General features: G+C 40.8%; 2 protein-coding genes and 1 long non-coding RNA gene across 5 annotated transcripts in view; 1 reads left to right on the top strand and 2 right to left on the bottom strand.

The window, feature by feature from the left end:
• GPR155 (G protein-coupled receptor 155) overlaps positions 1-9,147 on the top strand; it is a 54,356-nt gene extending 45,209 nt beyond the window's left edge. For 2 of the 3 annotated variants that reach the window (XM_034785985.1, XM_034785987.1), the window contains 4 exons: positions 241-336; positions 2,122-2,186; positions 2,926-3,063; positions 7,022-9,147. In XM_034785985.1, the coding sequence (XP_034641876.1) occupies positions 241-336; positions 2,122-2,186; positions 2,926-3,063; positions 7,022-7,244 (522 nt within the window). In that variant the 3' untranslated portion in view covers positions 7,245-9,147. Of the gene's footprint in view, positions 1-240; positions 337-2,121; positions 2,187-2,925; positions 3,064-6,968 lie in introns of all 3 variants that reach the window. The other variant, XM_034785986.1, reaches the window with a different exon arrangement.
• On the bottom strand, positions 7,778-12,225 carry LOC117884938. Its single transcript, XR_004647684.1, has 3 exons — positions 11,638-12,225; positions 10,759-10,876; positions 7,778-7,877 (listed from the first exon to the last, which is right to left on the bottom strand). It is a non-coding gene; the product is annotated as an uncharacterized LOC117884938 (long non-coding RNA).
• A 116-nt stretch (positions 12,226-12,341) lies between these two features.
• SCRN3 (secernin 3) lies at positions 12,342-24,852 on the bottom strand. Its single transcript, XM_034785991.1, has 8 exons — positions 24,788-24,852; positions 24,105-24,276; positions 22,214-22,395; positions 20,894-21,093; positions 19,901-20,113; positions 16,724-16,886; positions 16,163-16,343; positions 12,342-13,778 (listed from the first exon to the last, which is right to left on the bottom strand). Exons 2-8 carry the CDS (start codon positions 24,273-24,275, stop codon positions 13,614-13,616), a joined length of 1,275 nt encoding a protein of 424 aa, XP_034641882.1. The 5' UTR covers position 24,276; positions 24,788-24,852; the 3' UTR covers positions 12,342-13,613.
• Positions 24,853-24,868: the final 16 nt, after the last annotated feature.

Genomic DNA, 24,868 nt, shown 5'->3' with positions numbered 1-24,868 from the left:
TGTTTAGAGTATTAGAGGTGCAGGCCCTCAGCAGTGATGGTACGTTTCACCCTTAAAATTGATCAGAATATGTGGGTCCCATTTACAGCTACTGAACCTCACAAAGAATGTAGCAGGTTATTTTTCAGTGACTGTTTTTGTTCTACATGACTTATTGCATAAAGAGAATAAATGAGGTTTTTTTGTTATCTTCTGTGAAGAAGAGATAATTTTCTAACACTCAATTTATATTTTTAACAGAATCTGTCCAGCTGTTTGTGGTGGTTGTTCAACCAAGAACCTGGAAGGCTGTACGTGGAATTGCAGTTCTTTTGTGCTGTATTTAATTTTGGTCAGGTACTTAGCAATGTTTCCTTTGAAATCACTTATTTCTCTTCGCTGCTGACTCTGGTAGCTGCCATCTTTGCATGTTTTGGTAGCAGACAGCACTTTTGTGTTGGCTGAAGTCCCTCTGCCATGCTAAAACCTCCAATTTCTGTTGTGCTTTACTTTCAGTGTTTTGGCTTCTGTGTACCTGAGAGTCTTTTCAACTGCACAGTGTTTTATGGACATTAGAGGGTGATTTACACTGGCACAAATGGCAGCGGGGTTCTCAATGCCTGTTGAAAGTCAAAGGGAGCTAGACCTTGTCTATAGTGGAAGGTTGCCCCAGCTTAACTTAAGGTGTGAATTCACACCAATCTAGTTAAATGGGGCAAAAAGCTGTGTAGCCACGCTCTTACTTCAGTATAATGGTGGCTTATTTCAGTTTGGTTAAATCTGTTCCTAATCATTTTAAACTAAACTGAAATAAGCCACCATCTAGTGAACTAAGCCTTTTGTATGAGTATAACCATATTGTTTTAAAAGATGGTTCAGGTTATATCAGGTTATATATGCAACTTTCTTAGGTAGACAAGCCCTTGGGGACCATACTACCTTTGAAAATCTTCCCCTCACTCATTCTTTGTAGTAGGTGTCCTTTGGCTAAAACACCAAGCATTGAATTGGGAATATTTTCCTCTTGGGTTTAACAGATATTATGGTGCAAACATTGCTGAAATAACATGAAGTACTCTTGGAGCCAAAATGGAACTGAATCCTACGAGGTGCTAGTGCCTTCTAGGATTTGCAGTGTCCTCAGCTCTCATTGATGATGCCAATCAGCATTTCACATCAATGAGAGTTGAGGGTGGTCGGCACTTCACAGAAGAAGCTAGCAATTTGCAGGATCAGAGACATAAAAAAACCTCTGATGTCTTCTGGCAAGCTTCTTAAAATATGTAATCAAAATACATTAGACTTGTGTGTGTGTCATTATTTTACTAGCACACAAATTGAAGAAGTTTTCATTGACAGACAAATTCTCCTTTCCAGCCATCTTTGATAATTTGCTGTCCCAAATCAGTATGTCCTTATGTCACACTTCATCACCTTGGATTAGATTCTGATGCCACATGTGCTGTAATGTGGCATCACTGAATGTATTGAGAATATGGAGTAGGCTGATAAGAAAGGAGTCGGGTCGGTGTATGTGTATACACACACAGACATCTTGGTAATCAGCAGTGATAGGAAAGTACATGCTGAGACTTTCAGTGGAGGGTTGATAAAATGTGAGGTGTATCAAGTTTTCTAGAAAGGGGCAGTGATTCATTTAAACATCCAATTTTCTTTGGCTGCCTACCATGGCATTTTCTGCTTCACAGGCTGTTCATGCAATGCCTCCTGTTTGCAAGTTTTGTATGAGGGGCAAGTGTTCCAGAAGTAAATTGCTATCAACTTATTATCCTCTTTATTTTAACTGGTCTTATCATGCAGATAGCTCTGGAAGGATGTTGTTGTGTTTGTAGTAGCAGATGAGATGTCGATCTACGTGAATAAATTTACCAAACCCCTTGCTGGAGACATTCTTTGACAGCCTATTGCATACCTGCCTCTGTCTGTCTCTTTAGGGTCCAGTATTTAAAGGATCCTTAATCCTATTGATTCTTTGAAATAGTGTCCAGGCCACAAAATTCAATCCTGATGGCACTGAATTCAGTGGATTATTTTAATTGTCTTTTCTTTCCTGGGTCTGAAATAATGTTATTTCTAGGTTTATAATACTGATATTTTTCTGTGTTGTGGTTTTTTTTCCAGGGCTTCATATCCTTTGGTATTTTTGGTTTGGATAAACATTTAATCATTCTGCCATTCAAAAGAAGGTAAATCCAATCTTTCAACACTTACCTAGGCAGATTTAATGCTAAGGATAACTATTAATAATGTTATTGGTCTTTTAAACCTCTACTTCCATCGCTGCTCCTACCTCCTCTCTGCCCATGCTCCTTCCAGGGTGCCACTCCTGAATGCCTCTTTGGTATTAGATTGGCATGGACACATGCAGTGAGCTGCACACTTCTGGCCATGCCCTAATGTCACTGTTGCTGGCTAATCAGAGTCAGTGGGTGCCAGACTGAAAATCTGGTGGGACATAAAAGCTCAGCTGAAACCACGTTTAAACCTTAGCTTACAAATAAGCTCTCGCTGCTAGTATAAGTGAAACTGCCAAAGCCACTGCTGTTTCCCCAAACAAAAGAATGCTGAATATGACTCCCAAGTCCCACACTGCCCCAAGCTGTGGGAAGAACTTAGGTTGTGGCTGGAGCTTGGGAGAGGACTGCCACCCATGGGCAACCCTAAATTGCACAGAGTCTAGGCAGTTCTGAATCCTGGAGATATACCTAGTTCCTTGCCTCCACTCTGCCTTAGCTAGAATCAAGCTTTTGAGTGTTCAAAGGCCAACAGTATATGGGCTAGGAAGTTCTATCATGAATAGCTAGTGTATGCACTATATTATAACATAATTGGTGGAGAATTTTCTCCTGAGTTCTATAATATTTTTCCAGCTTTCATTTTAAATTGCCAGTTTCTTTGTTGAATTCTTGGTTAATTATTTTTCAGGTTTGAATTCCTCTGGGGTAGTAGAGAAGCAGCAGAACATGCAGAGTCTTCTGTACCTGAGGAAATCAGGATGACATGTCAACAGTTTGTTCGTTATCACAGAGATGTCTGTGTCAGAAGCATTGTCAAAGACAGAAGGTGGGGCTCTGTTCCTTTACAGAGGTTCATTTAAACTGCAGTAAACTGTTCAGAGATCACAGGCTGGGAATAATAAGATAGCACTTCCATTAATGTTTACAGCCATGGCAAATGTCTTCAAATTACAGTATACATCAGTGTGAAAGATGAGTTATTTAGCAGCTTGTTTAGTTAACTTGTCTTCAATGGAAACATCAAACCTTATTTTGTTGTGACTAAAAGTATTTGCATGAGAAAAAGCTTTGGGGTCCTAATCCTGCATCCTATACTTACATGCATTTGCTATGGCTACGCCTGTAAAGACTGCTCATGTGATTCTGGATTTGTAGGTCCTTACCCCTTACAAGTACATTCTTGTTGCTTATTCTTCATATGAAGTTATAATCATCTTGTGATGTCACACAAGCTTTCAGAAACAAATCGATGCCCCAAACTGTGTTGGAGGTGGAAGGTGGGGGAGAAGGAGCAGCAGAAGCAGAATAACTTAAACATATTTGTTTTGCAAATACCCATGATATAAAGAAAAGGCAGGAATGACTTTTCTAATCAGAATGCTTCAGATTTCCCCATGATGTGTGAGTAATGCTTTAAAGAAGGATGAAGTAAGGCAATCTGTGACATTTACCCAGGATATAATCTGGACTGATCAGGGCCGGTGCTACCATTTAGGCAAACTAGGCGGTTGCCTAGGGCGCCAAGATTTTTTTTTTTTTTTACAGTGTTCCTACACCCCCTTCCCAAGCGCGTGGTCGCTGCTCCACTTCTCCCGCCTCCCAGGCTTGCAGCGCCAATCAGCTGTTTGGCGCCGCAAGCCTGGGAGGGGAGGAGAATTAGAGCGGGGGCGGCGTGCTCGGGAAGGAGGCGGAGCAGAGGTGAGCTGGGGTAGGGAGCTGCCGCATGGCTCCCCGGGCGGGGGGAGGGAGCTGCCGCGGGGGTGCCTCAGGGCAGGGGGGGGAGGTGCCACAGGGCTCCCCACCCCAGCTCACCTCTGCTACGCCCCCTCCCTGAGCACACCGTCACCGCTCCACTTCTCCCGCCTCCCAGGCTTGCAGTGCCAAACAGCTGTTTGGCGCCGCAAGCCTGGGAGGGGAGGAGAATTAGAGCGGGGGTGGCATGCTTGGGGAGGAGGCGGAGCAGAAGTGAGCTGGGGTGGGGAGCTGCTGCACGGCTCCCCGGGGTGGGGAGCTGCCGTGGGGGGGAGGGCACCTTAGGGCGGAGGGGAGCTGCCACAGGGCTGGGGAGGGGCGCAAGGTGAAAGTTTCGCCTAGGGTGCGAAACTTCCTTGCACTGGCCCTGGGACTAATGAACAGCTCTGTCCCCTCAGTTCTCCAACCTGGAGTCCTTTTTACACGGCTTTGATGTAAGAGCAACCACTCGTGGTCTGCTCTCACACAGCCTCCAGCATGTAACTTCCTTTCAGCTATAGTGTATGAGTGCTATAGCCAGCCACTTGTGAATTACACTGCAGAGCAACACCAGCAAATTCCCAGTCCCAGAGTTTCTCCAGAAATATACGTCTTGTACTACCCAGTGCTCTTCTGGACAATACAAGCTCATAGAAAGTTTATTTTATTAATAGAAAATGATATGCACAAATCCTGTTATCCCAAATGGAGTTTCCCAAATACCTCAATCCAAACACACTGGTTTAGGTAAAACGATAAAACAAATTTATTATCTACAGAAAGATAGATTTTCAGCGACTATGCCTCATTGCTTGTAAAAGTCAGAATTGGTTACAAGAAAATAAAAGTACAACACAACTAACGCTTAACTTAACAAGCTAAAGTAAATTCAAAGCAAAGGTCTGTCTCACCACATGGTTCAGCAGTCTTACTGGCTGAATTCCTTTCAGTCCCCCAGTCCAGTGCTGCTTCCTTTGTCCTTCAAGTGTTGTCAATGCCATGGATAGAGAGAAAGGGAGAGATCATTTGGGGTGTCTGCTCTCCCTTCTTGTAGTTTTTTCTCTGAGAATCATTTCCAGCTGAGACAGAAAGTCTGTTTGTATGGGAACTCCAAGCTGTTTTTGTCAAGATGTAGACTTTTCACTCTCATCCTTTTCCTGCCAAAGAATGGCCACTTAACCAGATGATGGTTCATTTGATTTTGTAGACACCTGGCTGAGGCATTGGCTAGGTTTTGTCTCTGGAAAACTGGTTTCTGATGGCTCCCCAGATTTGGAACATGTTTTAATAATATCATACAGTGGAATCTTTACACACCATGTTACCATAAACATTTTATCAGGACAATAATGGTCAGCAAATTGAGTTTTCAAATGATACCTCACAAGGCATATTTTGTATGAAATTTATCATAATCTTGTAAAAGGGGTGAACATAGGGGTACAGACATTACACAGTTCACGTAGCAGGCTTCCTACCACACAAGCAAACATGGCACATCAGGAAGTATTTTTACAAAATAGACAGGGATGCGCTTTGTACCTACATAGTGCATAGCATAAGCACCGACTCTGTGGGTGCTCTTGGGCTGCAGCACCCATGGGGAAAAAATGGTGGGTACTGAGCACCCAGCAGCATTTCCCCCACCCCCCAGTGCCTCCTGCCTGCCAGCAAGCCCCACCAATCAGTGCCCATGCTGCCCATCCATTGCGATCAGCTGTTTTGCGGCTTGCAGGAGGCTCTAGGGGGAGAGGAGAGGAGCGAGGATGTAGCACACTCAGGGGAGAAAAACGCAGGGCAGGGGTGGAAAGGGCGGGGTGGCCTTGAGGGAAGGGGAGAATGGGGGCAGGGCCTGGGGCAGAGCCAGGGGTTGAGGATCCCCCAGCACAATGGAAAGTCGGGGCCTGTCGTGCATGGCATTTTATCCTCCCTACTATTTCTTTGCTTTTATAGTTTGTTTCATATGATAATTAATCAGACTTACAGAGTAAAACATAAGCCTGCACATATATTTTGGGTCTCTGTATTTAAAAAATACCAATTTCTGATATCAAATATTTGTATTTCATTTTGTATTTGAATATTATATACTGTGCAGCCTTTCTTTCCCACCTTATTTCCATTTGTGAGAAAATGGGTGCAATCCCTCTATCCCTTATTTAAATATTCATCTATTTTCGCCTTTAATTTAATAATACTGTATCTGATATCCTACTATTATGATTTTGGTTCTTTGTTTAGTTGCTCCATTAATATAAGCTAACATTTGTGCTTGTTTTAATTAAAATATAAAGAAGCTCCTTGGTTGTTGCTGTCTTGTGTAGCTGTTAATCATCTTTGTTTGCTCAAATTTCAGAAACTCTGCAGTTAGGTTCCATAGAGCAGATTTTAAATAACCAGAAATATTCATTACAAGTAAATTTCGGAGTAATAGTTTCCTACTACTGTCTAGAAAGTAGTAGTAGTATTGCCTCATGGCTTAAGTCAAAAAAGAAAAACAAAACACTTCCGTCTTGCATCAGTGTCATATTGTTCTTAATTGTTCCCTCTAGTAAATAAAGATTCAGCAAGATAAGCAAATTAAATGACTTATCTACAATATACACAATTATTCAGTGGCTATTTAAACTAGTAGAAAAGGTGAGCATTAAAGTGCAGCCCAAGTACCTAATGCTTCTGGCATTTTACATTTAATTAAATCAGGTATTTTGTTACAGAAGTGGTCATGCTAATTAATACATTTGAAGTAAGTATCCAATAATTTGTATGTGTACGTGTGTTGTTGTAGGATTGCTGTGTAGGTTCTATAAAGTTTATTTTACAGGCATAACAGAACTTTGCATGCATTTTGCTTTTCATTGAGGCGTTTAGGAAAAGGTAATGAAATGTGCATGCCCTTAACATACAGAATTAATAGGTTCTCTTCTAACATACTTTTAACTATCATGCTGTCTTTCCTTGTTTCCCCGTATTTTTTCCTTGCCTTCCCCCATCATGCAGTGGTGATAGCAGATTTACAGAACATATGGGTGAATCATTCCTTTGACATACAGGTGTGGTGCAAAGACCTCGACTGGCATCTTCTTTGGCTGTGAGCTGGTGAACTGGCTTATCCAAGTTGGGCTTGTTTCTGACCGTGGTGAAGCTGTGATGTACGGAGACAGACTGGCAAAAGGAGGAGTCATCCAGCACATTACCAACGAATTTGAATTTCAGGATGAGTACTTGTACTACCGTTTTATTCGTAAGAGATCCACAGTGACTGAAAGCCAATAACTGGGCATGTATTCAGAGATTCAGAGGGGAGGCAACAAAAGGCGAGTTTGTCCTTCTCACCTGCCCTTACCACTGAAATCTAAAGCATTTTCTTTTTATGCAACTTATTGAATTGGGTGTTTCTCACTTGTAATGCAGATGAAATTTGGTGGTTCTTGTTCCACCTAAAGAAAATTTGTAGTAAATGGCCTGCTTTGAATGCTCACTAATGAAAAAATATTTTAATTATTTTAAGTAATGTAACTGTAAAACAAAGTAAGACACTCACAGTTCAGTTATTTTTCCAGTTTGAACGTAAGCAATATAAAACGATTCCTCATCCCCAATAAAACTGCACTTAGCTGCTGATGGCACATAAAAAACTTTAAAACATTCTATGTTAAGAATATTTCCTTCTCCTGGTGAATTCCTGAGCTCCCATTTAAGTTAATGGGAGTTTTTCCTTTGACTTAATGGGACCAGGATTCCCCCCTGCCCACTCCTGTTACTTGGGACCCTTGCAAAAACAAGGAACTCTATGTTCAAATTTTTACCTCTCAGTTTATGCTGCTTATTCCTCCCTTGAAGAGACAATCCTCTGTTTGTGATGATGTTAATTGCTGTGAAGATGATCATGATGTCAAGGAATTAGAACTGAGAAATGAGCAGATGAACAATTAACAAAGATCCTGGTTTTATACAAGTTTACCAAGTCTTAAAGAGATGTTTTTAAAAAAACAACCAACCAAACAAAACCCTAGAAACATCACAGAATATAATGAATTCTAAGTAGTTTGTTTTCCAAAGATTTTCTCTTAGGCATCAGTAACTCTGCAAAGACAGAGTAATTAGCAAATTACACCTTCATCTTCAAACCCTAGAAGCAATAGCAACTCTTGGTGGGGCGGTAGATATTTAGTACCTCTCCAAATCAACCCAAAACTTTGAACAAAGCATAAAACCTCTAAACTAGGTGTAATGAGTTTAAAATGCATGATCCAAAGAATCCTTGTTTAACTTCTGAACTTGGTTTTAGAATATCTAAGTATCTGAAAATTACATTGTCTTTATCAAAGCTTTATTTCATGGATACAAGATAATCAAATTCTAATAAACCCCGGTAACCTCCCTAAAATGTTCAAATAGTTACTCGAGTACTGTATGTTGTATTCATATCTAACTTGAATGTACTGAAAGGAGAGTTTGAGTCCATGTTATCTATAATAATTTGAAATGGCTAAAGCAGAACCCTGGAGTATGGAATAGCCCTTTTTACCGGCCTTTTAAAACTGCAACAAGAGCACTAAATTGTTGCCATAAAATTTCTAATCACTATTGTAATTGAAAAAACAGGAACAAAATCTGCTTTGTTTCCTCATCTGGAGTATCTACATGTATAGAGCAATTTCCCTCAGACTCCCCCCCCCCCCTTATTTTTTTTTAAAGACACAGATTTTACTTTACCTTTTTATGTGGCCATTATCTGCTAGTAGTAAGAATTAGTCGTTTTAACAGGATAAACCACAATACAAGGAGAAGTGACTTTACAGTAGCTACAATGTGGATGTTGCACCACATGCATGCAAGACTGACACTGAGAAAGCAATTCCTTTTTGCTGTCAAATATATAGTCTTATTGCACGTTAGTCTGCTGTGTGCATTGATGCAGACAGTGCCCTATTGTATGCTATACAAACTAAGATTTTCTTTTTCCACAACAAAGAAACTGACATTTGTAACAGGCGGTGGATTAGCATAATCCATGAGTGAAATGGATGGCGTAATTTTGTTACACTGCAACAGCTGAAAACAGCTGTGTCAAGCTATTTTGGATTAATTATAGATGTGTGTGTTTTAAGAGTAGAAGCAGTTAATATCTCTGGCTTCTGAATGTTGCTACTTCTCAATAAATCTATAGTTATTTATCTTGTGGTTCTGAATGTTTATGTATTGTAATTTCATGGGTTACCTGAAGAGGCCAAACACTATAGGAAATACTTTTATCTCTTTGGCCTGGTCTACACTGGGGGGGAAGAGGCGGGTGTCGATGTAAGATACTCAACTTCAGCTACGGGAATACCGTAGCTGAAGTCGATATATATCTTATTCCGACTTAACCTCCCGTCCTCATGGCGCAGGATCAACGGTTGTGGCTCCCCCGTCAATGCCGCTCGCTCAGGTGGAGTTCCGGAGTAGACAGGGAGCATGTTCAGGGATCGATATATCGCGTCTTAACGAGACGCGATATATCGATCCCCGATAAATCGATCATTACCCGCCGATACAGCGGGTAGTCTGGACGTACCCGCTGTGAGGGACTTCTCTTCCTAACACTAGAGACTTGGGAATCCTATTTTTTGACTTCTTTTAATTCCCCCAATGCCGCTCTTTAATTAGCTGGAGGGCATGCTGTTGACTGTTGAAAGAAATCAATTAAGTGGAGACTATTGTTCTGTTCTCCTACCTGAGTTAATGAGGCGGCCAATCTAGCTGTGAAATATTTTAAGTGACTCAACTCCCGTTAATTGGCTTTCTAAATTTGGTGAGTTCTCCATTCAAGAAATTGGCCTGGTAAAGTATTGAATATGCCCATTATCAGCTTAATAACATGGCATCTGTTGGACTCTTGTATTTAAGGTTAGTTAATTATGGGTGAACATCAGCTTTGGCAGTATCCGTATATAATTTGGCAGAAGTTTGTCCAAATTGCAGAACGATAATTCAAATACTCTGTAGAATGAAGCACTGAGCTCTAACTTTTTCTTTGCATCTGAAGAAGTGAGGTTTTTTACCCACAACAGCTTATGCCCAAATAAATCTGTTAGTCTTTAAGGTGCCACTGGACTCCTTGTTGTTTTTGTGGATACAGACTAACAGGGCTACCCCCCGCTACCTAACTTTCTCTTGTATGTTCCTAGCCCTTTCCAAAGGAAGCAGTGGAGAAATAGGGCATTTGTACTAGGTTTCACAATAGAAAAATATTAGATAATGTTTTTCAGTGAATTGTTTGTAAACAAATTTCCTCCCCTAACGTTTGAAAATCAAGGGAGTGGGGGGTCTCTACACCAAATGTGTGCAGAGGTTGCCCTCTAGAGGATACTTTAGCTTTCAGTTTAATATAGTTCCTTCTCTCCTTCCCTTATATTTTGGCCAGAGTCTTGTCTGAAAGAATTAAATCCCAGGGTGCATGACAGCAAAATATCGTAATATCCATCAGTTCACCCACCTCCAGAATCTAGCACACCATCTACACTACATATTACTTTAGGCCAGGAAAGGGAAAGCCTTATAGAGACTACAGGGGAATAGCCGAAACGTCAGTGCCATGTTGGAATCTAGGCTGCGCACATAACGGGACATCCCTACTCATTATGATCAAGTAGTAAGGTAGTCCAATTTATGACTTGGTGTAATGCAGTGATGAATCAAGCACTATCTTGTGGAAAAGTACAGTTCTTACTTCACAGTCCTACCCACCACAGTCTTAGTGACTAAGGCTTGAGCTAAGTTCTGACCCAACAGCTTCTTTCAGTACCTGAGTTTTAACATGAAGCTGTCCATTTGAGTGCCCTTCTGGAAGGTGTGACAAAATCACCGCCCAAAGTGGTACAACTGCCAATGGCTCGCTGTCGAAAACAGACATTCAGTAGGAGCTGAGGTGGAACACAGCAAATCACTTTATTCAAAAATATCCCCTTGACAGTTTCTGAACATTCTTTGTATTACTGAACCTTTAGGAAATCTTGTGGAGGGTTCTAAGTGTTTGCTAGCACAGACACAGAAAAGTCACGGTCACCTTAATCAAACTTCTATAGAAAATGTTTTACCTACTGGCATTATTTGTAACGCCTCTGATCACTCAGCCTAAAAATCTGCATGTAAAACTTATCTTTTCAGTTTGCTTTGTATACTTGACAGCACTCCACTCAGTTGCAATTTCAACTATTGTTTGTGGGCTCTTTCACATAGTGATGGAAAGGATACAGTTTACAAAAGAGTAACCCTGGATTTGTAAAACTACAAATCATCAAGGTGTCTCAATGGCAGATGGAGTGTCTGAAAGAACTTAGTTCTTGAAATTGACTACATAAAGATGATTATCACTTTGATGGGGACAGGGGTGATACAGAGTTGCTAGAATTCTATAACTCTTTGTATAACAACTACATACGGGATTCTTGATTTCATATAAAAGGGTGAGGACTCTAAGGCCTTGTCTACACTGCCAAGTTTTTTCGATGAAAGACAACTCAGAAGGCCTTGAATGGGGGTGTGTGTGTCTGTGTGTGTGTGTCTTTAGACCAAAGAGGGAACAAGGGTAAGATTATGCACCCAATACTTCACTCTGTTAACATTACTAATGTGTGTGATAAAACAAACCAGTATAGAGCCATTGGAGGGAGAGGTGACCTACTTTCAACACCGGTATGCATTGTACATGGGATGTAGCCCCTACACAGAGAAAAGCATCTACAAAACTATTGTAAGGCTTTGGCAGGTGGTATTCACAGTAGCTGTAGGATACGAGGGTTTCCTCTGCTTGGATTTTTCATGCCTCTGCTAGTGGGTGGTGTTCCTAACACAGAGAAATATTACAAGAATGTTTTCTGTCAGTATTTTGCTGACTAAAGTAGGTATTTGGTGCTAAATAATTAGATGTTAGTCTATCTCTATACAATTTTAATATATATATGAAGAACTGCAATGAAAAGGGGTCCTGCACTCTATTTCTATTACACAGGCTCAGTTATAGGCACAGAAAAGCAACAGTTTTAAATGGAGAAAATATACAACTAGGTAAAGTTCTTCAAATTTATCCAGGAAAACTGTTTTTTTTTAATTTGTATAAATTTATCTCTGATTTCTGTGCTAATACTGATTGCAGTTACTAACTGGTTACAGACAATTTGAACTGATTTTTAGTATCCCAGTAATATCACATGTTATTTTTATACATTCTATACTTCAGATACTTTTAGGTATTTTCTCTTTTACAAGTCTACCTTACCTTTTGCTTGGTTTCTGTATGAATGAAGTCAGAATCCTGCATCTGTACTTCCACTCTCTTGCCAAGAATATGAAGGTAATGTTACAATGACTTTAATACAGGGTCAAGGATTTAGCTTTGTTGAAATAAATCTTTAATAAATTAGCAGCTTTGGCAAGACAAGTTACGAATAACAAGGTGTTCATCTAAAGAAGAAAAGTTTAAAGAGTCTCTCTTTAAAACTGTCATGCTGTATGAGTATGCACACTTCAGATCTTTAAATACTCAGACCTATTATTCATTGTTCTTGTGTGTTTTAAACAGGCAATGATTCAATAAAAAGATTGTTATGAAAAACAATCCAGTGCTGTCTTGAAAAGTGCACTGGCAGAATTCATTTCAAAGTAATCATAGAGTAGTACATAAAACCAAAACACTTCTTTCTAAATAAAGGTTAACAAATGTATAAGGATGTCAAAGCTTAAATGTTTTGTGGTAACTGGCAGGACATTTTGTATTGCTAAGATACCAAACACTCATTACCTTAAAGCAACTTGAAAGTCTAAGCCATTTTAACACATTTCAGTACAACTTAGTTATTGTAAAGTTGAAGCTGTAATTTGGTTTTAAAATGGCAGATTACTTTAGGCATACTCATACTCAGTGTGTTAATTTGAAAGTTAATTTGTCATCCATAATTGTGGAAGTGGCAATGCAAGTGTAAAGTACATGTATCCTATTAGAGTAATACTAGATTGAGCTATAGTCTATCCTAGTGTACAACTGTCATGAAAACTTATTCCTGACAAGTAAAATATTTTTCTTAGTATGGCAATAGTACAAGTGGAGGATTATTAGCAGAGAGTTAAAATAAGTATTGGTGCTGCGACATTTGTTTTACAGGAATAAAATAATCTCAAAGATGATGCATAATAGTGGCTTCTCCATTTTGAAGAGTCCTCACTTGTCCATTTTAATTCAGACAGTGAAATTATGCTGTGATGATCAACTTGAGTAACATTTCTTGAGTATAAAATCTACATGCATATTCACAGAGTGAGTTGTTCAGATCAAAGATGCAGCGAATGAAAATCTTAATCGTAAAATAACCAAGCATTTCAATACCTACTAGGCCTTTTAATATTTAGTTGTTATTCAAGTTGGTTCTAACTAGAATTTCACCTAGTTGTCAAATTCTTTATCTACAGCCAAGTGTCACTTAAAGGTAAAACTATTCCCTACCTTTGAAAACCTTTCTTGTTTGATCATTATCAAAAGCCCATGTATAAGATGCTAAATGCCTAATCAATGAAAAATTACTTTTGGAAAGTAAGATTTGATCCCTAGAGCCATACAACTACAAGGGATGAAGATGACCAAGACCAAATTCCACTACATGTGATTTATACACTTAGGCAATATGTGTTGATTTCCTCTTCCACACACTGTGAAAAAAGGTTAACAGCTTGGTTAACATCAAGACATCCCTTTTGCAGGATTGATTCCATCTTGCTAATTTTCTCTTTCTCCAGCTTCCGAATCTGTTCCAGCATCTCTTTACCCTTTTCCTACAAAAACAAAAAAATACATTTCCCAATGAAACTCTAACCACACTGTACAGTTTAAAACAGTCTTGCTATAGTCAATCATCTTCCTACTTAGGCTCTTGTACCTTTGCCTATAACAACAATTTGTGATGGTAGTGGGAATAATGCTGTCCAGTTTGTGTAGGTTACATAGTGTTCTTGCTCAGGTGCTCTGTCCCTCATACAGTATTTGTCCCATCTACCTACAACTTGCAAATCTTTAGTGTGAAGGGCTGGAATGGTAAAAATAAAAGCTTCAGTGCTTTCACCAGCAAAACTTCATTGTGCAGAAGTGCCTTTTTAGAAATGGGGGTATGTTTAGATTCTGAATAGCCCTGTCTTTGGATGGCATCCATTTTTGGACTGAAAGTTTAAATACTTCAACAAAAACAGTGACCTTTTAGAAGTCAGCAACTAGCCTCCCTGCTCCACAACAGGCAATTCTGCTGATGAGGAAAACGGGGGCCTGTAATTCTCTAAGGTGGTACCAAAAAGGAAATGGAGCTTGTTTCATATCATATAGTCTTGACCTGCCCTTAGCAGCCTTAAACAAAACAGTGATCAAAGCCTGAGCCCTGTCTAGGCGACAGTCTTGCCCATTGCTGTCATCAGCTTATTTGTGCTGATGGAAATTAGGGCTCTCGCTACTCCTAATGTAAACACAGTCACAGTGTGGCAGAGCTGTACGCTGTACTAATGCAGTAAGCATGCTCTGAAATCCTCATCTGGGGCTGGTGTGCTTACTGCTCCGCTGCTTCAAGTTTCTTCTGAGGATGTATTAGTGGGACAGTGTCACCAGGAGCTACAATTGGAGCCTGACTAAAGATGGTATGAAAAGGAAAGGAAGACAACTGGACTTAGGCGTAGGAAACAGAAGAGTCAGGAAATCCAGAAAAATGATTGGCTTGATGCCACATCCTTGGCAGTTAGAACAAAGGAGCTGGCAGGAGTGATAGGGAGGGCCCAGCCCGAGAGAAGCCAATCACACTACTCTTGGTAATAAATACTCCAGGATTTCTATATTTAGCATCTATTTTCCAATAATACTTGGTGAAAACCAGAGGTCCCCATCTCCCTCAGAGTCAAACATCCCATAATATTCATCCCTACTCCCCTTTCATCATTTTAGTCTGAATTAGCTAAGGTAGCAACACCTGCAGTGTCTTCCCGCAGAGGGGACTGGACTAACTCATCGACCACCTAGAACCCCTAAAATCATGTTCTCCCTCCCACTTACCCTGCTTTCAGTTTGAGTGGGGTATTAGAAGCAGAGCCGTGGTCAGAGGAACGTGGTGCTTCCTAACCCTGTATTTACACAAAACTGGGCTCCCTGCAGCTCCTCTCCACTCCCCCTTCACCCTCCATGTCCACTGTGGTACCTAGCTACAGCTTCTCCCAGAATCTGCCAACATTGCTGCAGCCGCTTAGCATGTGCCTGCTAGGCAGCTCCCATTTTAAAGCCCCCTTCCCACCCATCTACCCGCTGCTGCTCCCATATACACTGCTCCAAAGAGTGCACCAACCCCCAGCGTACTTTAGACCTGGCCCTAGTGGTTACAGGGCTTTATACTGAAATCCTTCTGGTGAGTCTAAGCAGACTCCAAACCTCAGCCTTTTTGTAACTGGTCATCCTCATATTGGCCTACATACACCATTGGTCAGAGCAATTTATGAAGAATACATTAATATTTATTACAGCAAGTCCATGGTACCACTAGCTGATTTAAATTAAAATCCTCATCATTCAACATGCAATCTGGAGCTCAGGCAGTACCATCGCAAGCTATTATGATATTAACTCAAACCGGTGCTGAGCACATTGATGCACTTATTCAGTGGTGTCCAATGTGGGGCATTCAAGGGAGACTTACGAAGAAAAGCCTGTGACTTTAAAACTGAAGTGTTCGAATCAATCCTGTCGCTACAAGGAAGTGGTAACAGGCACCCCAACCGCTCCCTTTAGACCCAAGAGCAGCAATTGTGATTGCTGGGAGTGCTCTGACCAGGGGCCATTCCTTCCGTGCTGGGGCTGTTGAATAGTACCCCCACAGTCTGGCTGGTGCAATTACAGGAGATGGAAAGTGTAGTCTGGTCTGCTCCATTCCAGGCTTTGGGAACCCTAGGCTGAGCAGGACAGACGTTTGACTGGCCATGCCTGAGCCTAGGGAAATAGTTGAAGGATTGATGGTGGCTCCTGGGCATTTCTGAAATGTGTACATACTAGAGGCTGAATAGATTGTACACTGGTGCACTACATGAATATTCTTTACCGTCCAACAAACTGGAGCATTAAATAGTATCACATCTGCAAACCATGAGTGGAGTGAATTACCCAAATCACCACCTTGCACTGAAATCGAACGTACCTTGAAGGTTTCCATAACCACAGCAGCACTTTCATGTTGCTTATAGAGTTCATGTCTTCGATCTGGCTTAGTCAGAAACCGTGGCTGCTTCTTCACTGGATCATCATGACCAAATGTTGGTGAGCTGGTTTTTAGTAACTGAGTAATATTTGGCACAAAAATAAAAGGCTTAAAAACAGACCTAGAGAGAGGAAACAGAACACAGATCCTTTATTGATATAGTTTTATTAAAGGTACCAAGCAGAAGTCAATGCCTCCTTGTATTTTCCTTTCATTTATCCCCTCTACTCCCACTGGAGAAAGGCATCAAATAACTCGTAGCCTTGTTGTAATTACTCAGATAAAATGTGTATGAAGTCTCCCCACATTTACATCAATGTTATGTATGTACGTAAAGGGGTAATGAACCCCTAAATTATGACTTATGCATTTGGCGCTCACTACATTTCAGGACTTGTTTTAAAATAATAATAAAATGAAACTAATAAGCAAGTAAATGACACCATCTTATAACTTAGAAAACATTTGCTAACTTTTCATTTTAATTAGTTATTGCATCACCTGTCAGGGTCTGGAGTTCCCGTAAAGAAATGAATACAAGGGAGATTAGGCTCCTGAGGTAGGATGGAGACCATACTTCCAGTTGTCATAAATCCTCCTTCCATATTAATGCCACTCTCTTTATCCCGAAGAATTTCCATCATTGTTTCAGAAGTTATATTGCCTGTTTAAAATACAAAATAATGAATTTACAGACAAGACTATTAGCAACTAAATACCAGCTACTCTAGAACTGTTTGCTTTACTCCTCACATTTTTCAAAGATAATGTTCATGTTAATATGCTATGTTGGCAAAAAGGCCAACAGGTGCAAAACAAGGGATATCAAACTAGCTTCTTACACAGTAGTTAAAAACATGAAAGAGACACTTTAGCTCTGTGATAAAAGCAATCGATCCTTCAGCCCATATACATACTGAAATAAGCCACATGTTTAAAATAGCAAATAAGATTACTGTTTTATTTTTATCTTTTCTGATAAGGAAATGACAATGAGATATTGCATTTATGACTCAAGTGCTATAACAAATGTATTTTGGACTTCCAAAGTGTATGATAAATAATAAGCCTAGCAAATAGTTCAGAAAAAATAACTTTTCAGATGAAAATTCATAGTTCAAGATTAAAGACTAAACTTCCTAAATGCTATGTGGGAGTTAAGCAGACAAATCACAGTATTGCTTACTGGTATTATCTCTGTACAAATCCCACTAGACTGCTTTGAAAATGTAAAACTAATAACTTTATGTGGATTTCCTATGCACTGCTTTGAAAATGCACCTCGAAGAGATTAGACTATTACTATTTTACTTCCCAGGTAATTTATATTTCAAGATGACCCGCTGAAATGACGCACTTGAGAACAATCAGTTTTATATCTTGAATGGAATGGAACCACACTAACGTAGCCACTTGTGAAGGGCTATGTAATACTGATCAGCAAGCACCAAACTAAATAAGGCAAACTTGAGTTCAGCATCCTTGTGAAAATAATTTTCTTTCTGAGATGGGGTGAACGGAACCCCTTCATTGGTATTGGCTGTTCTTGTGAAAATTCTAATAGTAAATTATTTTAAAGTAGTTAGCGTTCAAATGCTGCCTCTGTTTTTTATATACTGTAGTGGTTTATGTGAATGCCTAGTGATGTACTGACAATATTTTAACAAGGGCATCTACAGACATGTTTTCTCCAAATCTGGTATAACAGGTGAATAAGTGCTTATATAAAAGAGAGAAACAGCTAATCTATTCATTGGTTTTTCCATTTTAAAGGGATATTGGCAACTTGAAACCTCCTACACATGCAATGTTTCCCTCATACCATCTCTCAGTGGATTAGGATTTCTAGTTTAAATGGCCTTGCCATTTCTAGTTGAACTAAGAAAGGACTGCTGCTCCATGAGAAAACTTCAGTTGACTTGTCCAAGGTTCCCTGTAAATGATGCAAATTGCAACCCATGCTGCGCTTCAAGAATTGCACATGGTTAATTAACCATGTGCACTCTTCTCCAGTGTATGGGCACGAGGAGGAAGCCAGCAAGAGGAATTCATCACAGTAAACCAGACAGGCAAATGAAGGACACTAAAGAGAGGAGGCAGTTTTCATATTTGGTCAAGGTCAGTCATTGCAAAGCAAGATTGAGTGCAGGTCAGCAGCTTGTCCAGCAGGCACTATGTATTAAATTTCTCTTGTCTAGATCAGGTTTTTGATTCTCCTGGGTTCCTCATATAGTCTCTCAGTAGCTACTTTACAAATATAAATATCATAGCTATTTTAAAAGTTTCTCCACACACCAAAGATCAGTAGACTGGAAGACTTTTTTTTTTTAAGCTATTGGGAGAAGAAGCTTGGAAGGGTAGAGTATGATAACTATGCCTTTGTTGCTGCTCTAAATTAAATCACTTTTAAGGCATGGATTTAAAAAAAAATCTAAAGGAAATGAAACTATATCAGGCTGATAATTTGAATACCTAGGGTGATTTAAAAATGGTTGAGGTGAATGCCGGAAAATGGGGATTTAGGTGAAAATGCTGATAGAACCTTAACACTGCTATAATACAGGTATTAAGTATTCAAAACCTGCAATTCCCAAAATGGATGCAAGATTTACATGATCACCAGAGTAAGATATCTATAGGTAATTCCCTAGCATGCAGTGAATAAGTGCTAAAGCTGGGGTGACAGCTCAAAAAAACAAAAAGCACCCAGGGATGCAATTTGATTTCCGTTTAGATTAATCATTTCAAATGCAACAGTGAATACGGATGCTATTTTGAGGTATATGTAACACAGTTAAAAGCTGCCACACACAAGCATTTGGAAGAGAAGTAGTAGTTTCTCTCTGCATAAATGTGAAAAAAGTCATGTTCATAAGTTGGTAATTAAGAATTTCCTCTGATAGTGCTGTAAATTCCTTTATCCTGCTTTCAGACAGGGTGTTTTACTAGACTATATAATTTTAACAGTAACATTTTTTAAATCTATGTTTTTAATATGAGTATCTTCAAGTCCAACAAAAAAAAAAGGTGAGATTAGGCAGAATGACTTCATTTTCATATGAAAATAGTGTTCAGAGGTGGGTTCAGTTAGGCACTGTACTAATAGAGGCCTGCCCCAAAGCTTTCCCAAGCTTGTATGGGTGGCAGTGAATTTTTGGAAGTCGTCTTTTTTTTTCTGGCAAGTAGGTGGATGGAAAATAACCCACCTGCCTGAGCCTGGAACCCCTTTCCACACCCTGAACGCCTCATTTCTAGCCCCACCCCAGAGCCTGCACCCCCAGCTAGAGCCCTCGCCCTCTCCTGCACCCCAACACCAATTTCGTGAGCATTCATGGCCCGCCATACAATTTCCATACCCAGATGTGACTGTCGGGCCAAAATGTTTGCCCAGCCCTGGCCTATAGGTATGGCTGCAGTATTAAATGTCTAATATATAAAATTTGTTTATGATTTCTCTCCACCCAATTCAGAAAGATGCAAAAAATATTAGAAAACTTAAAAATAGTGAAAAGCCCTTAAAAATCCAATCACTCTAATATTGTCTTCAATTGAATTATTATTGAATTAATCCAGTGTATGTACTTACTACCATAGCAGACATTTTAATCGCTTGAATTAAATGCACACAGCATACTAAATACTTTATGTGATTTGCTATAGTCAAATAATAATGGGTACCTTTGTGTTTATTCAGTAGCTTATAGCCTTCACAGTATCTGCCCCTTGAAGTTGTCATTCTGGCAGTATTTACGTAGGAATATACAGCAGCAAAATCAAATTCTTTTTCACCATCCCACCAGCCTTTGCTCTTAGCGTAATCTCTCATTGTGGGATGTTCCCGATCAATCTTGGTTGTGATAGAGAGCTGGTTGGAGATATTCCGCACACCCTCTGTTTGTAAAGTGGGGAAAGAGATCATTTAGTATCTTTTATGCAGTGATTTATCCAGTATTTTATTTGTTTATATTTAGCTTACTGAAACGTATTTTATATTTTACAGCTTTTTTGAAGTTCTCATGTAACCTGCTGAGTTCCCCTGCAGTCATGGGGATATTTTTGGCTTCTCTCTCTCTCCCCCCATCACACACATCCAGGCCATATCCAAATTCTGCTGCTGCTGCTTCATCCACTGCAGCTCTGATATTCACTTTTATTTCCATTCCCACAGCCAAGTGTTTTGTTCAGGTTCTCGTTATATACCAGCTCAACTACTATACCGGCCTCCCAAACAATCATCTTCTCTGCCCATCAATTTGATCTGCTCACTCCTCTTTGAATCCTTCCTATGGCTCCAAATCTATTATCACATCAGTTTTTAAACATCTTGTCACCACCCTTAAAGCTCTACATAATTCTGCCATTCTCTTGTCATGCTTTACATTGCCCATGTTCTCTCCTCGATCGATGTTTGCTTTCCCATTCACCTCTGTGGCCCCCTATATATGGTACAACCTCCCTGAGCTCATCTGTAAGCCCCTATTCTGCCTACAATTAAGTCCCTTCTAAACACCCATTTCTGTAGTGACATGAAAGCAACGTGGCACACACGTACCCAGAAGCTAGCTGGATCTCCCACATCCTAATGAAGCAATTGGTATATGAAAAGTGGGGAATTACTAATGCTATTGCAGTGGGAATATTTAAAACCCTAATGAAGAAAGTTACTCATACCTTCTATTTTCTCTGCTGCCCAGTATTTTCCTGAAGTCTCCAGTACCCACGCCTCCTTTCTATCAGCTATCAGAAAACTGTTATGGTAGGTAAATGCCATGTGACTCTCCATACAGTTTCCTCCTTGTCCATATTTTTCTAGCAAGTCAACCATGACAGTGAGGGCATTTTCAGCTGAATCTGCTCTTTCGAGTCCAAGCCTAAACCAAAATTAAGATGTTACCTTATGTACTTATCTTGTTTTAAAAGAATTCTTGAACATGAATATTCAAGTTGAATCTGAACAGTGAATACTGTGGTGGGGTGTAGATACCCTGTCCCTGTCTAAACCAGAAAGGGATCAGACCCCTTCACTGGGAAGAAAGGAGGAACCTACCTGAGTTCCTTGTTAAGCTGCTGGACTGTATATCTGATTGGCTGTGCCTCCTCCATGGGGGAGGATGCAATAAAATGGAAGTGTGTGAGGGAGGAAGAAGGTTCCTAGGACGTGTCCTCATTCACCCCCCATTCCCAGGTGGGAATTAACTGCCTGCTTTGAACTAAGAAAAAAGGGTTAAACTATTGGCAGAGACTTCTACCATAGTAAGACTTGTTTTGTTCTTAATTGCTTGTTTCTGGCCAACTGGAAATTGGCAAAAAAAGAAGCTGGCCTTTTTTTGTTTTTGTACATTTGTTTTATTTGGGGATCTGTGACCAAAACTGTGACAGAAAAAAATTTGGGGAAGAACATTACATGGCATAACCCCAATCCCTCCAACTGCAATTGTGTGCTGTGAGAATTTCAATTCATAATTATATCTTTAAAAACATTCTAGTAGTACTGATAGAACAATTTCTAATATCTTCATTTGCACAATGACAAGTTTCAGAGTAGCAGCCGTGTTAGTCTGTATCCGCAAAAAGAACAGGAGTACTTGTGGCACCTTAGAGACTAACAAATTTATTAGAGCATAAGCTTTCGTGGGCTAGAGCCCACTTCTTCGGATGCATATAGAGTGGAACATATATTGAGAATAGAGATATATATGATAGATGCTCTAATAAATTTGTTAGTCTCTAAGGTGCCACAAGTACTCCTGTTCTTCATTTGCACAGTCCATGTTAATTCTCAGCCACCTCTAAGATTCACAATGACTTTAACAGAAGTTGGAGCAGGCCTTTCTTCCTAGAAGTGTTCATAATTTAACCAAGAGCAGAACAGCAGAGTCCTTGCCTTCAGAGATATGTTCGTATCTATATAAAAACATGTATCTGGGTTATAACTTAAAACCAAATTCAACATAGTATATCTATCTAAATACAATTAGAGTATGTACCAACCTGAGGAGGTCCATGCCTAGAAGTGCTTCATTATCACAGACTTCTTCTCGTCCCCACACTGCTTCATTCCCAATGCAAACTCCATGTTCATTGGCTCCCATTTCAGCACCCCATATCCAAGATGGACGACTCAAAACAACCGCGTATGTTTTTGCTGCTTGCTCAATTTCTATATAAGTGCACTGCAACATAAACCATGGCATGAGAAATGTAATCAAAAAGCTACTTAATGAATGCAGGGCCTGAAAGTTTTCATTCAGCTAGGTTTCCTTTGTGAGAGGAGCTTCCAACAACAACCAACAAAATCATATCTTACTTAAAATTCCCCCTCTTCTCCTTATCCCACAAAGCCATACAATAGTAAACTATCATTAAAAAAACCCAAATTCAATAGAAATACATGTATATACTATGTAAGTGACGTAGTATAATTAATAGGAACAAGCTCTCTTTAAGGGTTCTCCATTCCTAATTTGCATCGGAAGACAAAATAATATCTGGTTTCCTATCCAAATGATTAGAGGGATACCCGCACATACTTTGGATCCCCAAACTCTATCTATTTTAAAATAACAGAGGGTCCTGTGGCACCTTTAAGACTAACAGAAGTATTGGGAGCACAAGCTTTCGTGGGTAAGAACTTGCATTGAAGTGCAATGGCTGAGCCATTACAAACATTGAATCTATCTCCCCTTGTAAGTATTCTCACACTTCTTAACTGTCTGTACTGGGCTAGCTTGATTATCACTTCAAAAGGTTTTTTTCTCTTAATTAATTGGCCTCTCAGAGTTGGTAAGACAACTCCCACCTGTCTATGCTCTCTGTATGTGTGTATATAGATCTCCTCAATATATGTTCCATTCTATATGCATCCGAAGAAGTGGGCTGTAGTCCACGAAAGCTTATGCTCTAATAAATTTGTTAGTCTCTAAGGCCTAGTCTTCACTTACCGGCTGGTCCGGCGGCACGCCATCGATGTTCTGGGATCGATTTATCGCGTCTGGTTAAGACGCGATAAATCGACCCCGGATCGATCCCGGAAGTGCTCACAGTCGGCGCCGGTACTCCAGCTCGCCGAGAGGAGTACGCGGCGTCGATGGGGGGAGACTTCCGGCCGCGTCTGGACTGCGGTAAGTTCGGACTAAGGTACTTCGAATTCAGCTACGTTATTAACGTAGCTGAATTTGCGTACCTTAGTCCGAAGTCCGGACTAAGTGGGGACCAGCCCTAAGGTGCCACAAGTACACGTGTTCTTTTTGCATTGAAGAAGCGAGGTTCGTACCCATGAAAGCTTATGCTCCCAATACTTCTGTTAGTCTTAAAGGTGCCACAGGACCCTCTGTTGCTTTTTACAGATTCAGACTAACAAGGCTACCCCTCTGATATTTTAAAATAGTTCTCCAATCAAGGTCATTGGTTGTTAAACAGGGCTAGGGAGGTAGTTAGCTACATATTTCAAAAGGCCCGCAAACTAACTTCTATGCTGCAGCTAGATCAGGGTCTAGATTTTCTGCTGTAGGAGATGTTGGGTATCTATAAATAAACTAACATGCTACTAACAGAAATCTTCATCACAAAAGGCCAAGCATGACTTAGAATGGGACCCACAAAAAGTGGGTTTAGAGTGCGTCAAATAAAAGAAAATCCTCAAAAGCAGAATCTGAGGGGGTGCACTGAGCTGACTCTCACTGCACTAAGTCAGGGGGTATTTTTGATGGAGGGTTACGGTCCGGCTGTGCTATTACACAGTAATACGAAACTTATACCATTTTACATCTTGTGCTTGGCCAAACCTAGGAGTTTTATTTAAACTAATGTTTAATTCTTTACTATTTGTATTATATGGTGGACAAGCACCCTTAGTTTCTGTTCACGAACACTTTGCTCTTACCTCAAGCTTGTCTCCTGCCTTATGAGAAGCAGCAGGGAAATAGACTATCTCTTGCACTTCATCAGAGGGTCTATCTGAATTTTTTCCAAAAACAACCCGGCTGCCAACTGTTGCTGGAGGCAGCGCCACAAATGTGTCACAGGAGCAAGGTTCAGTGGTTCTCGAAGCCATCCTTGAAATAAATAATCGGGTACAAGAATGAAGTTAAAATTCAGAGGCGGGGGTGCTTCCCATGCATAGGAGCCGAGTGCAAGGAAGGCATTTGACCGAGGACTGCAGGCTAGCGCACCGGTAGCTGCACGATTACTTTTTTCTGGCATAGGTCCCCGAACCACAGACTTAGAAACCACCCTCTGGGTAAGAGCTGACGTGCCAAATGGCAAACGGAGCAGTGCCTTGCGGTAGCCGGGACTCGAGGCCGCGTTCCCTGCCCCCGGACGGGCAGCAGCCCCAACCCGCTACGGCAGCGGCGCCGTTATTGCAGCCCGAGCTCGTCTCGCTGTTCCCCTCAAGAGGGGGCGGGGTACGGGATCCCGCGGGGGCCAGGCGCGCCCAGCGGGCGGGGGGGGGGAGGGGGAATCAGGGATCCTGTAGGGACCAGGAACTGTCAGCGGCGGGAGGGGGGACCCCGCGGGGCGGGGCTACGGGCTGTCAGGCCCGGGCGGGCCCCGCGCAGGTCTCACCTGGCGCACGCGGCCCGCCGCCTGACTCCGTGTGGGGGCAGGTGTCCCGCCGCCCGCCCCGCCCCCTGCAGGAAGCCCCGC

This window comes from Trachemys scripta, chromosome 11 (assembly GCF_013100865.1).
Source record: "Trachemys scripta elegans isolate TJP31775 chromosome 11, CAS_Tse_1.0, whole genome shotgun sequence".
Classification (NCBI taxonomy): Eukaryota; Metazoa; Chordata; order Testudines; family Emydidae; genus Trachemys; species Trachemys scripta.
This window is presented reverse-complemented; position numbering and strand designations above follow the sequence as displayed.

Bases quoted from the DNA above. Each gene is read 5' to 3' on its own strand.
- SCRN3 (XM_034785991.1), bottom strand. From the start codon at position 24,275: ATGGCTTCGAGAACCACTGAACCTTGCTCCTGTGACACATTTGTGGCG. The intron at 22,396-24,104 runs GTAAGAGCAAAG...TTTATGTTGCAG, and splicing joins AGGCAGGAGACAAGCTTGAG to TGCACTTATATAGAAATTGA. The intron at 16,887-19,900 runs GTACCCATTATT...TATTTTAAACAG, and splicing joins GCTACTGAATAAACACAAAG to GCAATATAACTTCTGAAACA.